Source organism: Gouania willdenowi, chromosome 3 (assembly GCF_900634775.1).
Source record: "Gouania willdenowi chromosome 3, fGouWil2.1, whole genome shotgun sequence".
Lineage (NCBI taxonomy): Eukaryota > Metazoa > Chordata > Actinopteri > Blenniiformes > Gobiesocidae > Gouania > Gouania willdenowi.
Genome location: NC_041046.1, coordinates 28,288,883 through 28,306,941, shown reverse-complemented (window position 1 = coordinate 28,306,941; position 18,059 = coordinate 28,288,883). Strand labels below are relative to the sequence as shown.

General features: G+C 39.2%; 1 protein-coding gene across 10 annotated transcripts in view; it reads left to right on the top strand.

The window, feature by feature from the left end:
* Nucleotides 1–18,059, top strand: part of mrvi1 (murine retrovirus integration site 1 homolog) — a 32,966-nt gene that overhangs the window by 12,693 nt on the left and 2,214 nt on the right. For 9 of the 10 annotated variants that reach the window (XM_028475760.1, XM_028475727.1, XM_028475770.1 and 6 more), the window contains 19 exons: nucleotides 2,253–2,281; nucleotides 8,525–8,761; nucleotides 10,395–10,504; nucleotides 10,581–10,642; nucleotides 11,167–11,340; nucleotides 11,468–11,545; nucleotides 11,669–11,709; nucleotides 11,791–11,847; nucleotides 11,962–12,363; nucleotides 12,435–12,513; nucleotides 12,768–12,888; nucleotides 12,979–13,009; nucleotides 13,711–13,851; nucleotides 14,006–14,137; nucleotides 14,712–14,865; nucleotides 15,038–15,087; nucleotides 15,761–15,895; nucleotides 17,131–17,210; nucleotides 17,861–17,983. In XM_028475760.1, coding sequence (XP_028331561.1) covers nucleotides 2,253–2,281; nucleotides 8,525–8,761; nucleotides 10,395–10,504; nucleotides 10,581–10,642; nucleotides 11,167–11,340; nucleotides 11,468–11,545; nucleotides 11,669–11,709; nucleotides 11,791–11,847; nucleotides 11,962–12,363; nucleotides 12,435–12,513; nucleotides 12,768–12,888; nucleotides 12,979–13,009; nucleotides 13,711–13,851; nucleotides 14,006–14,137; nucleotides 14,712–14,865; nucleotides 15,038–15,087; nucleotides 15,761–15,895; nucleotides 17,131–17,210; nucleotides 17,861–17,983 — 2,236 coding nt within the window. The remainder of the gene's footprint in view (nucleotides 1–2,252; nucleotides 2,282–8,524; nucleotides 8,762–10,394; nucleotides 10,505–10,580; nucleotides 10,643–11,166; nucleotides 11,341–11,467; nucleotides 11,546–11,668; nucleotides 11,710–11,790; nucleotides 11,848–11,961; nucleotides 12,364–12,434; nucleotides 12,514–12,767; nucleotides 12,889–12,978; nucleotides 13,010–13,710; nucleotides 13,852–14,005; nucleotides 14,138–14,711; nucleotides 14,866–15,037; nucleotides 15,088–15,760; nucleotides 15,896–17,130; nucleotides 17,211–17,860; nucleotides 17,984–18,059) is intronic. The other variant, XM_028475778.1, reaches the window with a different exon arrangement.

Genomic DNA, 18,059 nt, shown 5'->3' with positions numbered 1-18,059 from the left:
AGAAAATTGTGTTGCCGTGTACAAAAAGAAACGTAAAGTCATTTTCGTGAGACTGGGCTCATTTACAATGGCAATCAACATTAAAGTGAATTTTTTTTTTTCTGTTAGTGGTGAAGCAATTAAGCCAATAATTTAGCCACTTCAAGAATCTATATCATGTTATTTTAAACCTTCCAAAGTCAACAACAGCCACATATGGTTAATATTTAATATTTTGCAAAATAAAATAGTAATTTATTAATAAATATGACTTGTTTTCTTTCAACCTGGAAGTTGAGACGCACAGTTCCCTCTGAAGAATAGCTCCGTGTGCATTCACTTCTGATTCTAATGAGCTGCAGTGAATCCTGGTTGTCTTTATTTACATGCACATGGAGCTCTTCTTCTCTACTTAATGGCGTCTACGAAACAGCAGAGTGGGAACTGTCGCCCCCTGTGGTCACAGATTTTTACAGGTCACGATTTTAATTTATCATCTCTCAGTAAACAAAAGAAGTTTACGTCGACTTTTTTTAAGTTTCACTGATTTTTAGAGCAACCCAAAGCAGCACAAGTTATCATTTTGACTGAAAAAGCTGATAAATGATCCTAAATGCTTCACCGCCCATAGAACTCAATGGACTAAAAGGGGCTAATCACGTCACCGTCACCGATGACGTCATTTCAACATAACGGCACACAGGGTAAAGTAGTCCCAGTTTTAAAAGTTAATAAAACTAATATGATGCAAAATAACGTGTTTTGTTAGGCATAGATCTTCTATTAAGGACATTTTAAAGGTTTCAGGCCACATTTGTAAAAACAGTGGAGGATCCCTTTAACGGCGGCTCAGTACATTGAAAAAAATGCTTGCGTGGGAGTGGTTTGTGGGGGCGTTGCTTGTACTGTACCCGCGGCTGCAGTTGGATATACTTGCATTTGGTACTTATACCCATAGACATGAATACGTATATGATGTCTATGCTTCCACCGGCAGCAGGCACTTCCTGGCGGGGACTTTAGTGATTTCACTGAAGTCTGGACCGCTCGTTTTTCAGAAGAAGGCAGAGCAGCAGCAGCTCAGAGAGCATTAGTGAGGATTGGTCAGAGATGCAGGAAGGAAGCCAATAATAGTTTGGGGGTGTTTTTGATAAATAATTAACATTGTAACAAGATTAAAAGCTCAAAAATATTGATTTAGCATGATATAGGACATTTAATTTTTTGGGAAAGATTAGATAATTGCTGAGAAAAGAGCATTTTAGATCAAAGTAAATGAATTGTAAAAGAGCAGAGTAGATTTATCCTCATTCTCTAAGTGAATGCACTGCTACATTTTAGCCAACCAATGTGATTAAAACTAGTTTTTCCTCTTTTTTTACTAGACCAATAAAGCATTTATCTTAAAGCGCGGATCAACTTTAAATGTTCCCTGGAATACAGTTTGCTTTTAGGTTTGGTGTTTCAGGCAAAGATTCCCTGAGGACTCAATGTAAATAATTGAGGTACACCGTGTGTTGCGGCTGTAAACAGCCCTTTGATGGAGGAACTATAAATGAGAGAAACGTGGATGACCAGAATTCCTCAGAACCTGGAACATAAATTATAAATTAATGAATGCTTTGACCAAAGATAGACTGTGACCTAGAAGGACAAAGAGGTCTGTTAGAGTTGTTTTTCCAACATTTTATTCAGGGGTTCCTAAAGCAAAGAGCTGCATTTCGTCTAAATTGTATTGGTTTGTGATTCCTTCACCATAAGATTAGCAAATGTTAGATGTAATCCAACCTCTGTCATCATCACCCTCTGTGTTTGAATAGATTTGGCTCGTTTACCAATAATTGCCGTTATAGTCTTATTATACCCGTGAGTTAATAACGCCCTCACTTGTTGCTGCAGTAGTACAAACCACTTCCTGAGAGCCCCTTAAAACTGACGACAAGAGCTTTCAGGCAGAAGATCAAGCACTCAAGTACTCATGCCCGAGACGGTTGCCAGGTTACTGTTGGCCTTGGCTGCAGAGGGACAGTGGCTGGGTCACTTCCTGGAACAAGCGTTACGGTTGTTCTGCCAATCCGATGACTGTCACAGTGTCTGCTCCCGCCCCAAAACAAAAATACTATCATTCATTATGCTTGTTTCATGTTTCCATTACTCTGCCTTTCACACAAACACAATCAGTCCTTTCTAACTGTACCTGTGGGTTTGTATTGTACATTTCCCTGTTCAATGCAAAGCACCTGTATTCACTGTCTGTGCTTTGGCTCCCACAGGTGGCTCTACACAAGACAGTTGCAGCACGGTAAGACTCCCCTTTGCTCTTTCACTGGAAAACTGTTTTTGTCTTAAAGACTGAACTGCATGCACTTGGGAGATATGTGTTCATATTTCATGGACTAAATTAAGCAGATAAAGTAAGACCAATCTTTTTTTTTTTTTTTACTCCTTTATAGTTTTTGGCTTCAGTGAGTGACTTACCCACAAAGTGAAGAACGTTCATAAATATATAACCAAGAGTTTTTGTTATAGTTTTGGTTTCATGGCAGACTTTTTCTATCCAATTTTCAGCTGTAGGTGGTTTATTCATCCCCAGCATCTTACTTAAAGACGCCTTTAAGGCATGAATCAATAAAATAAAATACTTGCACAATATGGTGGTGGTTAGAAATGCTGTTTTTCACCCTGTCACTCTAAGTTTAAATCCAGTCTTTGGCCTTTTTGAGTAATGTGTGCTCCTAAACGGTTTTTCCTTAGTCCTACTTTTCCCACAGTCTAAAAACAAGTATGCGAGGTGATGATCATATCATCGACTGTGTGTGCTTGGTTGACAGTCTATTTTTTTGTGTTGAACTGGCTACATGTTACAAGGCTACTCAAGTACTCATGTTTATCTCTAATCAAAGCCAGTTTAAAAAATGTCCAATTTATCACCTTGAATTATATCTCTTGGAGCGCAAAGCACATCTGGTGTCGTTGGAACTTCATAGTTTTTAGTTAAATTACGATGAAGCTCAGCTGAATGAGCGATGGATTGATAGAAAAATAGGTGCCTGAATTATTTAAATAGTTGTCATGTATTCAATAACTTAAAACTAAAAGTGTTCAGGTATTCAAAAACAGTTGAATACGTATTGTAGTTCATATGAAAATTAGTAAATTCTTTAAAAAAAATAAATAGTTTGACATCATTAAGATAATTTAGATAAACAACTTAAATATTTGAAGTGTTCCATAAATAATAATGAGCAAAAAAGAATGTGGCTTAGAATAAATTCATGATATAAAAATAATATAAATGTCTTTTGGTTTTTTTTAATACCCTTCCTTGCCAGCAGTTCTTAACTGTTCTAATATATTTTCTGATACTCTACGATTAAACAGGAGAGAAGGTGGGGACGAAGTATGACTTGGGGTCAGTTAGAAGTGTATTTTTCTTTTTTCTTTCTTCCAACAGTAACAGCCTTCATACCACTCACACTGATAGACCTCTTCAGGTTTTACAAACATGTGACATTTTTTATGGGTGGAGCTTAGATGGAACCAAAAAGGACAGCTCACTTTCATGTGAAAAAGTCTCAGTACAAATCCACAACAGCTTCAGCCCTAACACGGTTTAAAAGTAGACAATAAATTCATTTTTATTGGCATTTGTCTAAAGATATAACTGTTACATGTGTGTGCGGATTAAACAAAAAGCACATTTTAACTTCTTATACTAATTTAACACTAGATTATCTGTGAACAGTTTCCTTCAGTTAAATTCAAAAATGGAAAACATCTGACCTTGCACAAATTGTGCCTTTGATCAGCAGCTTTTCTCCAGCTATAAGAAGAACTTCAGCACGTGTTTACATGGATTAAGACGCTGTAAATCACTGTCAACATGCGCTGTACTCCTCCTAAACAACGTGACTGCTGGTGATGGCAATGTTTAGGACATACATATCTGCCTGCTGAATAGCAATCAAGAAAACAATAATAAAGCAGAAGTTGAAGCAAGGACTTCTGTAAGTCAGCAGAGTACGGTAAACACAAATTGCAACAGCAACCTTTCAATCTTTTACAAACATCCTTTTCATCACATTAGCTATAGAAACTATCCAAACCCAGCACAGATAATGAACACATCGCTCTCTCTATTTCTCTCTTTCTCGCTTTAGATTTTAGTTTAATGATTATCAAAAGAACACACATACACAAGTAGGCTATACACACACTCGACAGCACAGAGCCCTTCTCCTTAAATGGTCAAAGCTCCCAGGAGTGAAAGAGAGGCTGCCGCTGAAAAAAGACAGGGAACAGAGGGGATGGGAGAGGGAAGGAGAAGCCCTGAGGACGAAGGAGTTTTCTGAGGAAAAGCCTTATAGTGACAGTTAGGCTGTGGAAAGTCAGTTTGTGGGATCGGCCGTGGCGTGTCTATGTATGCGTCTGTTTCTCCACTGCACTGTGTCTGCAGACCCAGGTAACGTGCATGCTCTCTATGAACAGGTTTCAGTTGTTCAGATGCTGTGGGGTCTCAGTGTGTGAGGCTTTAGATGGACATATGCAGGGTCCTCTTTCTATCTTTGCAGCTGTGAGCGGTTTATAGACAGTTGATAGTCTGACTTGTAACTGCTGGGGTAGGTTTGTCAGGTTTAAAGTTTAACTAGTGGAGAAATGGTCTTTATTTCTTCTTGGTATGTTTTACCCCTTGTATTATCCTTCCCTACTCGACTGTACATCACTCACTGTAGTGTCTGTCCATCCTATTCTTTTTTTCCTCACACTTACTCAGATCTCTTATCTCAGACTTTGCCTCTGTGGTAACCACTTCCTCTACTGGCCTTGTCTGCTGCTCATCATACAACCAAATTTTAAACAAATCTAGGAAGAGGAGGCAGGCTTATGTAACAGAGAGCAGGGGGAGGGTCTGTCCTCTCATCTCACTCTGAGGAAAGATAGAGCAGACTGAACAGCATGAAAGGGTATCTTTCTTGTAGAATCATCTAGTTTTCCTTCTTATGAACTGTGCAAGAACATGGCAGAAGTTTGTACTAGGGTTCATCTGATCTGGGGTTTGTATTTTCTGTATTTTCCTCCACCCCCAACAGGAAAAACATCTGCGTGATCGAATTACTATGCAATATTTATCTCAGTTTCTCAGGTCTTTAACCTCCTGCAATGCAAGGTGATAGAATCTAGTACAAACCTTGTCAGGGGTGTATCATCCCTGTGTGTGTACCTTTTAAAGATTCTTTTTATTTTGGTTGGTTCACACAGAATGTGCATCGTTTTCCCCGTTACTCCCACACTTTTAGAAATGCAGTGAAACCTAAAGACTTCTTCCTCTATTTCTATTTTGACACATACAGACAAAAAGGCAATCGCTATATTTGTTCAGGGTCAATTTACAGTCTCGCCCAAGATCAACGCTGAGGTAAAACAGACTTTTTTAGGCAGAGAAACTCTCTACTAATAAGAACTATAAGAAAAAAAAATGTCAATCTACGGCTGTAAGATTTTGTTCCCGTAGTCAGGAAATATCCGTACAGCCTACTGCGCGACTGCTAAACAAACCATTTCCTCCCCAGTGACTCACAGCCGTTCTGTCACTGGCCTATAAGTTCCCAAGAACTTGTTGTTTGTAATGGCATTGAGCAGCACTGCAGTTCAAAGCAGATATGCACTACATAGTGTGCATGCCATACTGCAGTACTCAAATTAGTAACTCTCACAGCATTTAGCCGCTGCTAATTTATAAAGACAAAGCCCTATGAGAAAGCTTCAATTCTATTAATATGGAAATTTCTCTGATGGATCAAACGTAGCATACATTAGCATCCAGCATAATATTTCCTGGTTCTGGTCAGTGCCGGCTAGGATCACAAAAAACCCCTTCAAAGGATTAAACCTGGTCTTTATTTGAATGTACAGGTCGTTGATTTAAAACGATGTGTTCAAAGAGCTTTGGATCATCATTTTTGACAGAGTTCATGGCTAGCTACAGGAAAACGTAATTTTATATCATGTATATAATTTGATGGATAGATTTTACAATCAACGTGCAGACCTTCAAAAACATTTGATGTAAAGAAGCACATATATTGACATTTTGATGCCGAAATAATGCACAATAAGGAAATCAAATGCAATGTGTCTTTTTTTTATAACTGGGGACAATATTTGGAGCAAAACAACCTGTGCGAACAAGTAAAAGTTTGTGACAATTAAAAAACATTTCACAGTGTATTTGTGAAAGAGAGAGAGTTGAACTGCTTGCGAAACTAATGGAAGCTTTTCTCACTATCTATATTTATTATTTGTGTTGCCTAAGAAGTTAGACTTATGATAAGGATATAGCAGCCTAATGACACAGGTGCATAATGCAAATCATTTTGTCTTTTGTTTTTAATTTTACCTGTCTGATACCTACAGTATTTCCAATGAATTTTCCTCTAATTGCACAGATTTCCACTTTGACGCTTGAGCTGTGCTAATCAATTAAAAACTGAAGTTTTGTATTTTTCGTCCATATTGTAATTAGCAATTTCAATTTATTTAAGTACTTAAGATGTTTACAGCCACTTTTACAGATTGCATATGTTAACAGGATTCTGCGTCAGTTGGTGGTCCAACACATAATTTGCCTTTCACTCCACTTCAAGGCATTCACCATGTGGAATGTAATACAATTCCCTCGCTCACAGTAGCTAATCCCTACCACAGCATGCATCCTCATCTTTTTTTTAATCATTTATCCAAGATTCATCTGTTTGGTTTACACAGTCCCTCAGGAGCTCATTGCCTCAGCCATCCTGTGACAGAAGACTTGTGTAACCCCATGTATCCTGTTCAGTGTTTGTTTATAAAAGTCGCATTGTGGAAACAAAAACAATTAGAGCTCCATCGTGAGCTGTATTTATGAGCCTTTACTCTCGGTTTTCCCAAATCGTATCCCATCTGCATGTGATAAAACATTTTATACGTCTAAGAACAGAGATAAATGTGAACCCCTTACAAGATCAAAAGTTGCTTTTATTTAAACTGGAGTTATGATAATGTGTGAAGTATCACAGCAGAACCTTTACTGTACATCCTTGAAATTCACAGGATGTGCTGAAGTCGTTTAACACTTCATAAATCAGACAATAGAAAAAATACTGTTGTTGTTGGAGGAGGAGCAAAGGTTTGTTGTGCTGCCTTGAAGTCCAGTCTGTGTGTCAGTGTTCCTCATCACCCCCCACATACTTTTTATTGGAATGTTGGAAGATATACACACACTTGGGTAGAACAAACTTCACTATAGGAAAGATTTGAACCCACACAACATTCTATTTTAGCCACAGTGTATTTATTATTATATATCATGTTTATTTTACAGTTGTATATGGCGTTTGAATAAGTCTGTGAATACAGTAAATGGTTCCCTTGTTGATGTCACCTATAGTGCCATTCGCTGTCAGTCGGGGATGTGGAGGCATTGGCATAGCTGTTTTTTTAAAGTGACTGTGTAATTGTTATTTCTTGTATTTTTGTTGGTGTTTGTTATCAGAATCAGAATCAGAAATGTTTTATTTGCCATGTACAGTTTTAAGGACAGTACAAGGAATGTACTGTGTCCCTCTGTCGCTTTGGACCTTGAGTCCATAATAAAATTGAATTGATTGATTGATTATCTTGAAGCAGCTTTGAACTCTTCCTTCATGTTATATTGGCTTTATAAGGAAGAAGATGATTATGGATGACTCACCCTTTTAAAAAATGTAACTCAAACAACAGCCGAGGTGAAAAAATATAAAAAGACAAAAAAAAATGTGATGAGATTTTTAATCTATTTATCTAAATGACATATGTAAAGGGAGGTTTGATCCCAATACGTTTTATCTCTTTTCAGTGACTGCAACATTCTAACGTTACTATTAAGAAAAGAGCAAAGGAATGTAATTCAACCATGACTTTTTAGTTAAGAGGCTTCGATGTTAAATTTGACTTCAGTTGGCAACACAAAATTTAAATCACATATGCAGATTGTATATTTGTGTGAGGTTTGCATGTTCTCCAGGTACTTTGGTATTTATTAACAGTCCAAAAACCTGCATGTGAGGTTTATGTAGTGGCTAAATTAACCAGATGGATGGATGGACTAAACTTTGAAGGCCATCTTCTTCACAGCACTTTTAATGGACTAAGAAGTTATTTTAGTGAGCGTCTGGTGATGCTTAAATGTTTCACTGAACGGCTAAGATCTTTTATTCCGGCAGCAATCCGTGGTTTTAATGAACATCTGTGAATTGTTGCTATGTCTGTTCTGTTGAAGCTCTAAATCATGTCATTGGCATTTTTATTTAATTTATTTTATTATACATATATGTATGTAGTTTTAACATGTTGTTGACTCCATGTGTAAATCGTCCAACTTGGTGGCAAATAAGTTTCCCCATTGGGGAAGTTTCTCTACTCTAATGGTTGGATGGATGGTTCAGAATGATCTTGATGATTTTAGAAACAAATGCACACTTTGTTTCCAGCCTTCATGTTTCCTCACCTTCGTCTTCATGTACTATAGGTGTCGTCATCCTTGCTGCCCAAGAAAGAGGAGAAACTCCGACGACAGAAACCTGTTTTTGAACAGGGTCAATTTATCTGCCGGGATTCTCAGGACACTCCTCAGGAACCTGAGGGTTCTTTCATTTTTCCCCACACCCGCTCACGACCCCAGCTAGCCCCCAGCATGCCCACTCTCCCTGAAGAGGAGGAGGATTCTCCTGAAGAGCTTGACAGTTCTTCCAGCTCTCCAAGTACAGTAAGTCAGGTGACACTTGGAAGAACGGAAAGCCCTTTGAATATCATGACTAAAAAGTTTGATTTAATTTTTATTTATCTCAAACAAACAGTATATGTAATTGAGAAAAGTTAAAATGGTACAATTTGACGATCGACGGGGGCTGAAAGAAGCAAATCTTATCAAATGAGTCCCCCTTACCCCATTATAACATTTCACAATCTATAAAAGCATACTTCATTCATAAACCCATACAATCATTGATAATACATTTCACTTTAATATAAATGAGTCCTTAAATACAACTATCTAGATACAACCCTTTAAAAAATGTATACAATTCGCTGTCCACTTCCCTATAGCTGATCAAAAAAGTTTATAGTTGCTTTTAAATTGTTTTAATGTCGTGCAAATTTTGATGTCCTCACCTAGTTTATTCCATACTTTAACACTATAAACAGAGATGCACATATTTATTAGAGTTGAATGGGTGGTAGGCTGTCTGAACTTATAATTCCTTCTTAAAACATACGTTTACTCCCTCAACATGAAAATGTTTTTTGATGTGGCTTGGAAATAATTAATTCCAAGTTTTATACAAAATCTGACCTGTTTTAAATTTAATCATGTCCCAGAGTTTTGATTGACCTGATTTTAAGAACAATGACTATCAAAAGTTGTCGAGAAGCAGCCTTCAATCAGAGTTGTGCTAACCTTGTTAATGCAGAATACTTGCTTTTAGTGTTGAAGCAGAACTAAGTAACTTTTTCACCCTAATAAATCCTTCTCATAGTCCCTGTGAGGGTAATATAAGCGTTTATTGGGTGATTGGGGGGTCTTTCATTTCTCCCTGCTGTCTCTGGTCAGAAAACTACACATGCAACTTTCCCTGCCTCTGACCCGGTGGCAAGACGTACTGGTTTACGACAGCCCAATACAAACTAATGCTAGATTATGCACACGGTTGTCTACAAATTCACTTTTCTCAAACTTATATCACGGCGGAGCCATGCATAGCCAGCAATAAAAAGGCAGAGAAGACCTTTGTTTGAGGAACGGAGCAACTCCATGCAGTGACAGCTCAGCAGCAACACACAGCAATCACACACACTGTTGTAGCGGCAACAGACGCGCACACACTCGCAGCCCAGCACTCCATCAGGTAGCACACACAAATATCCATCCATCCATTTTCAGACCCGCTTCATCAGCAAACAAACACATCACTCACATTTCCACACTCCCTTCCGTATTACTCCCACATCAGTCATTTATTTTACTTGTCTCTCTTCCTCATACTATTCACATGGTCACATGGGACTATGTGTGAAAGCACCCTTAGTGTCACTGTTGTATTAGGATTTTTCAGTGATCGGCTGCTACTGTCTTGGGAGAGTATAGGTGTACATGTAGCTGTGGGGTGGCAGGGGTGCGTAGTGTTTACGACAGTGACATAACCAAAAGGGACCTTTAGGGGGAGCAGTAAATGCAAGTTACTTAGTTCTGCTTTAAAGGCAAACTGTGTGAGACTGTGATGGTATCTCGGTATGTTAATGACTGGTGGTCCCTCCAGGGTGTACCACCTGGACACCTGAAGTCTCGTTTGAAACCTTGGTTAATTGCATGCACCTTTTTTTTGTCTCGTTTGATTAAGTCTACTCTAGGTGAAACCCGAGCTGTAGTCATGACTGCGCCCACCATTGTTTACCCACAGCAGGCTAAATTTGTTGATAACGATGATGAACATACAGTGGAGCAGGCCAGGTACTCCATCCACTATTTAAAGCCAACCTGCAACAGCTCCTTGACCTAAAGCTGATGGACATGTTTCCTTCCTCAGGCCACACAGTCCACGTGGCCGTCTGGCTAGAAATTCCTCTAAAGGACCAATCACAACAGTCGGTGAGTAACCTTCACAAACAGACACACTCACACTTTCACACGGAAGCTGGGATGTTCTACACCTGCACTAACCCGACACTCTGAAAGTTAAGTGTGCAACTTGGATTCTCGTGCTGAAACGAACCCTTTGGAATGTCAGGAGTCTCTATTGTATCCTTCATGTGAACCATCTTTTGTACACAATATTCTTATACACTTAATACTTACGTTGTTGAGCGATTAGTTGGTCATTCAATCCCAAGAAAATAAATCTGGGATGTTCACTCGCATACCTTAAAAGCTTTAGCTGTGGTGATTACATTTGATCTTCAGCTTGTTGCCCTTTCCTGAGCAGTGGAGCAGATGATAACATCCCTGACTTAGAAAACAATCCTCACCTGATTTACTGGCTCCCATCCATCTCAGAAACATTTCTTGAATTGTGAATTTAGAGCCAGTAGTTGTTGTGTTTAAATGCCACTGAGATGAAAATGCAGATGCTGTTAAATGACCCCTCTGTTTGTGTGTGCGTGTCCTTGTCTCAGACCCCACAGGTAGTGTAATTGACCTCGTGAAGGATCAGCTGCCAGAGCTGCAGCTCTCTGAGGAGGACAGGCAGAAAAACCTGGAGCTGCTGGAACAGGCGAAAAAGGTCAGCGACCGTTTTCTGATGCGCCGTGGCCGCCGATCCACCAGCAGCCTCGCAGACTCACCCACAGGTAAACAGCCACTGATATATTGAACAAATTATTCCACATTCCAAGGAGTGAATTGACCCAGAGGGCAAAGATGACCTTGTTGAAGTTGGGTTATCCATTTTTATGTATGTTTCTTGCTATTCCTCAGGCCTTTCTCCAACTCTAACACCATCATCTTCACCAGGATCATCAAGGAGTAGCTCACTTACTGTGGCTCCTCAGACTGGTGTGCACATCATTCTTTATCAATGTCTTTGCGTATTTAGAAAACATCTTGTTGCTGGTGATATTTTTGTTTTCTTTCAACAATCATATTTTTAATATAACCTTTGATTTTCTGCTATTTCAGCTACAGAGGTTTGTCATATTGGTCTTCAGTCTATTGGTCAGGTAATGGTTGATCATGAAATAGTGTTAGGCAAGTTTACTTGTAGTATCATCAAGTTTAAAAATGTTTTATTTTTACACCAGCACTTGGAGGTTCCTTTAATGAGGGATCAGCCCGACATGACCAGTCAGGGTCAAGAGGTATGATTCATGCTGCCACTTATTTCTTATGTAAATATGTTTTATACTCACTGCCTTTAGAAGGACTAAAGTAACTGCAATCCATCATAGTCTTTCTTGTCTTGCTGACCTCAGGGCAGGCTGTTAGTGGACTGGAAGCCTATTGAAAAAAGGAAAGTGTCCTCTGGTACATTAACACCTCGTTTTGCACTTCAAAAGGAAAACTGTGAGCCATCTTTATCAAAGTCTTCCACTGCTGGAAATAAATCAGACCAAGCTCCAGCCACGGGGGTGGCAAAGCCTGTTCCTAGACCCCCCACTCAGCAAGCTCCCTGCACAGCAGAGATCAAGACCATCGGGGCCTTCCCTCCTCTGATGAGGGCTGTTTCCTGGGATACTGTTGGCAGTCACAACTCCAGAAATGAAGCTGATGAAATGTTCTCAGACAAACTCAAAGACAATGTCTTCAAGTCATCAGGGTATAAGGACTTTCCTACACCCCCAGGAGGTGTGCAGAAACTGTCGAAACTCAGAGAGGTAAAGTTTGGATCATTCAGAGATCATGTGAATATGAGCACCTTGCAGATTGTTTGTTTTGTGTGTTTCAGGAGCACAAGCTGATGCGTAACCAAAGCATTGCAGGATGCAAGTTGCCAGAATTGTGTGAAACTGCAGAACAGGAAAAAGGTAAAACAACTATTTTCATCATGTGGGGGATGAAAGATTATCCACCAATTTAGCGAAGTTTTAACCAACAGCTAGAGAATGAAGTGAAGGTTTTGGTTGAAAATGCTTGACAGCTTTGAAAGTTAACTGAAATCGTGAGGATTGTTCAAATATAGATTTACACTTAAGAGCTTCACAAAAGACCTCTCATTCATGTGGCAATCGGGTGTGTTAGCATTGTATTAGCAACCTCCTTGACAGCAATGTGTTTTCAGGTACCTCACCTTCTTCAAACTCTGCCTGTAGTGAAGATCCAAAGGAGAAGTCAGACGCCATGCCCAATATTTCAGATGTGATGCTAAGAAAGCTTAAACTTCACAGAGGTCTGCCTGGCTGGTGTGTATCAAAGTCGAGCTGAAGTCAATTGTAAAAAGAATCCTCCACATGTCTCAGTTTTGTTGAAAGTGACCTTTGATTTGATTCCAGTGCTCCACCACTCACTGAAAAAGAAGTCGAGGTGAGTGTTCAATCTCTGCAGACTTCTCAGTTTTTTAAATATTTTCACAAATTCACACTTATAGACAAAAATCAACATTTGAGTTTCTGTAGATCACATGTTTTAGACTTCTCAGGGGCAATAGGAAGCTTTGCACTTCACATCACATATACCTTAAAGCAAGGTAAGTGCGGTTATTGTGTTTTTCTTATGAGTATTTTGAGGTTATCGCCTGCTTATTTCTGATCATTAACAGGTTTTTACCTTCAACCTGACAAATACCTTCTTGTGTTTAAACTATGGATGCAAATGGACTTGTTGAACTCTTTTTGGCAGCCAGTCCATGTTTGTAAAAACACTGTAATTCACTAAAGAACTTCATTGCACTTTTTTTTTAATGTTGCCTGCAGCTTCACTCTGTTTTCTATGGGATGAGACTGAATCAGGAGAATCAGAGGTCATATACTTCCTCCCAGCTGTGTCCCCTGTAGGAAAACTGTTTAGATCTGCTTTGAACAACTTGAACATTCATCTGACTGGAGGTCAAATGCCAGACACACAGCTCCATGTCACATGTGACCTGTGTTCTGGTGCTATATTTGTGGCTCTCTTTTGATTAATTTTTTTCCCCTCTTCATTCTGTTATTCCCAAGCAGCTCATCTGATGTGTAACATGCTGTAAAACGTGCATGTTTGTGTTTAACACTCTGTCTCTCTTACAGAATGCTTTCATCCAGCTCTCACTGGCCTTTCGAAATGACAACTACACTCTGGAGTTGCGACTCAAACAGGCGGAACGAGAGAGAAACATGACGGAGGAAGACACTGAGAAAGAGCTCGAAGAGTTCAAAGGAGCTCTGAAGGTCGGTCCTGGTACTTGATTAGAGCAGAAGAACTCCACGTGCTTCTTTAGTGCTTTGTCTTCTGTTTAATGTTTCCGGGAAGTGTCTCACTGTAAATATTTATCTTTTCTTCCGAAAGAATCCGCTATATTGATGTATTATTTTGTTCATTCAGATGACTGCACCACAGTGGCAGAACATGGAGCAGCGAGAAGCCTATCAGCGCCTCATAGAAACCGTGTCTGTGCTGCATCGTCTGGCCACGCGACTCTCCAGCAGAGCAGAGTTAGTCGGAGCCGTTCGACAGGTGCACAAAACCACATGATTATACAGCCGTGTTTACAGGCATATCCTGTAATGTGCAGTTCTATCAGATAACATGCCATTTAAAGTCCTTAGCAGGACTGTTTGGAAGGTTTTAAAGTGATGCAGGAGCTTTTTATCAAAGAAAAATCAGATAAGAGGTTTTTAAGGTTTTTACAACACAATAAACTTCAGATGAGTTTCTATCAATAAACGACTCAGGTGGTTTTCCTGCTTTTATCAATGTTTCTTTGCATAGATTTTCCTCTAAAAACAATGGAAGTATAGCTTTATTTGGCAGCAACTGTTATCCTATTAATGGCAACTACACGAATGCTTTCATTTCAATGTTTCCAAAATACGCATCATCCAAGATGGCAAATAAAGATTCCATTAGTGCAGAATTTATGCATTTGAGAATGGTTGAACATCTTTATTGTGTTTGTGACATTGGTTGCACAATTGATACTACAAGTAAATCATTAATATAACAATTTTCTTGCAGAGGTTCTTCTTTCTTAGCGCCTCTGATGGATTGTAGTTGTGTATAATTGACCAGGTTTCAATTCAACCAACAGGAGAAACGTATGAACAAGGCCACTGAAGTCATGATGCAATATGTGGAGAATCTAAAGAGGACGTATGAGAAAGACCATGCGGAGCTGACGGAGTTTAAGAAACTGGCCAACCAGAATTCAAACCGCTGTTATGGAGGCTCGATGGACACAGGAGGTAGGACGACAGCAACGGGCACAAACACAGATCAATGATTTACACATCAAAACAAGTCTTATTCAGGCATTTTGTGATTCTTTCTATAGAAAAAACACTTTTCTATAGGAAAAAAATTACTGCTGACTAAGTTTCTGATCTTCATTGACAAAGTTTGTGTGTATTTCTCCAGATGATGGTGTTCCACGGCCGTCAAGATCAATGTCCCTAACCCTTGGAAAGGTGGCAAATATTTTGTTATCACATTATTGTTCTGTGTCCACTGATGCGATAAAACAAAAGAATAATGATTTTTTCACATTTTAACCCAAATTCAAATGTTACCTCGACATCGTTGAACCAACTAATACTTTAAGGCATTATTTTTGTGCCACATTTATGAGCAAATAATGCACAGTTTTGAGCACAAAAACATGTTTTTTGCAAGAACTCCAACTAATATTTTGTGTAAAAGTTCAAATAAAGCGCAAAACAGCAGTTTGAACAAACAATAATCAATAATGTGCACAATAAATTATTTCTCATGTGTACTGTATGTGCATTCAGCAAGCATGACAAATAATTTCTTGAGCACATTACTGATGATTGTAAGCTCAAAATGCTCTGTTTTGCACTTTATTGTAACTTTTACACAAAATATAATTTGGAGTTCTTGCAAAAAACATGTTTTTGTGCTCAAAACTGTGCATTATTTGCTCATAAATGTGGCACAAAAATAAAACGCCATTATACTTTGGGCGATTGTTCTCAGATGAGAACAATGAGCATTTCTTTCTTTGTTCCATACAAATCACTGCCTAAAGCTCATGTTCTCCATCATCATCCGTGAACAGCCCCTGGATGTTTCCATGCTTGTAATGCTGCTACTGTGGCATCTTCTCTTGTTCTTTTTCAGGCTTTGCCGAGACGAAGGGTGAGCGTTGCAGTGGTGCCCAAGTTTAATCTGCTCAACATCCCAGGTCAGAGCCCAGCTACAGCTGCTCTGGGACCCAACGCAGTACCAACAGCTGGAGCAGCTCTTCCTGTCCTGGTATGTCTTCCTGTTCTCAGGTGCTTCTGCTTCAGTGACGCCAACAGTGCCAGCCTGATCAACAGCAGGCAGGAAACTCACTCAGCAGTGAGGAGGAGATCATTTAATGTTTTTATTTAGTTTTCCAAGCCAGTATGAGTTGGTCTGTTTGTTTAGTGTCATCCATTCATCTTTTTAGCCTGCTTATCCTGTTCAGGGTTGCAGGGCACTGGAGCATATCTCAACTTTAACAGGATGCAAAGTACACCACGTTCGGGTCACCAGTCCGTCACAGGGCTGACGCGCACACACATTCTCTCCTTTCACTTACACAGGGTAACCCCACACATCCAGGGAGGACATGCAAATGCAGCACATAAAGTAGTCGTAGTATTTATGCATAAATCTACAGAGGCAACGGTGTTGCTAGCCGCTCGCCTACTCAAAAACAGATTGTGGATCAAAGCCCATCAAAGGGAAGGTCAGCTCCCCTCTCTAGGGGTGTGAAAAAAAATTGATTTCACAATATATTGCGATTTTTTTTTTTGGGTGCCGATTTTAAATCTTTTTTTTTTTTTTATTTAAAAAATTGTTTTACATTTTTTTAATTTTCTGATATTTGATCAGTATTTTTGTATATTTGTGCAATATTTCAGTGATTACGAGAAATAATTTTTTCTTATTTTTGTGCATTATCAGTAACTCGGGTGATTTATCCTTAGTGTTCTCACTTACAGGTATTACAATGCCATCATTTTGTTGTCATGGTTACTTTGAGACTTCTACACAGTAGTTTCAGTGAAAAAAAACTTGTTGCCCTTTATTTTATGATGGCAGTGTGTAACACTGTATTTTCTTTTTTCAGTGAAAATGTGCAAAAACACTAATAATAAATAATAAATAGGATGTTTTGACTCAATTTGTCCTCTGAACGATCAACATCTTCTGATGAACACATACAGCAACTTAATTTTCCATCTCTACATTTAATTTTGATATTAACTGGATAGAATATTGCGATATAGCGTATTGTGACCCAAGTATTGTGACCCAAGTATTGTGATACGTATCGTATTGCAACATCCTTGCCAATACTCACCCCAGTCTTCTGACTGTAATTAACTAAGATAATCTGTAATTCCCCAACTGAAATCATGCTTAATGTAGATAAAGGCTGCATACTGGTCACAAAACACATTATTTCTGATACTTCACTATCAGAGGATCATAGTATTGTTCATTGCTCTGCTCTTTAGGGTGAAGCAAACGACGTGAAGGCCAACGTCCCCTCAGAGGCAGCACAACCAGTACAACCAGTACAACCAGCGGGAGATACGTACGTATTTTTTATACTATAAACATCTAATCACAGCATGTGGTTTAATGTACCTGCAATCACATACCATTGCTTCACTTGCAAGGTCATTCCTCAATGTTTTAAACAATGGACCAACAAACGCAGCAGTTTGGATCTTTCTTATCAAAAGTGTTTTATGCTGCAGAGAGAGTTTACGTGTGTTAGTTTGACCTTCAGGATGTTATGCACTGCAGTGAAAACCCCAGAGAGGTAAAAATAAACCCGATGGCATTAAGGGAACGAAGCAGATCCTGCTTCAGCCTCTTGGTTATGCTTTCCTGGGACGTAATCTAAACACTTGTAAAAGGTTTTGACAGAAACCAGGGATCAGACGCCGCTCATATTGTGGTTATAAAGTGAGTCTTCGTTTAGCTGTAGAGTGTCTGCGAACAATGTTTAATGAAGTGAGTAAAAATAACAAATGTGAAAGTTGTGCACCAGGGTTTTTTTCCCCTCTTTAAACTCACTGTGGGTGCAGAGGTGTCGTTATTGCACCTTATTCTCAACACTGGAGCTACGCAGTAATCAAACAAGGACACGTGGAACCAGACTGCACACTGTTTTGTAACATATGCTGCGATGGGGTGGTGTTCAAAGCTAAGTGTTCTTTCCTATCTGAAACAATGCAGTGGAAAGAGTGCGTCGGAGCAGGAAAGTGAACCGGCCAAGTCTTCGGTAGACTTGGAGGGGATAAGAGCGGAGATCAGAGCTGAGCTCAAGGCAAAGATCGAGGAGGAGGCATATAATAAAGGGTGAGGTCTGCTCTGCTCACTGGAGTAAACAGACATTGGTATGCCTGTAAAATTCCTGCTGTTCACCATAAATCAC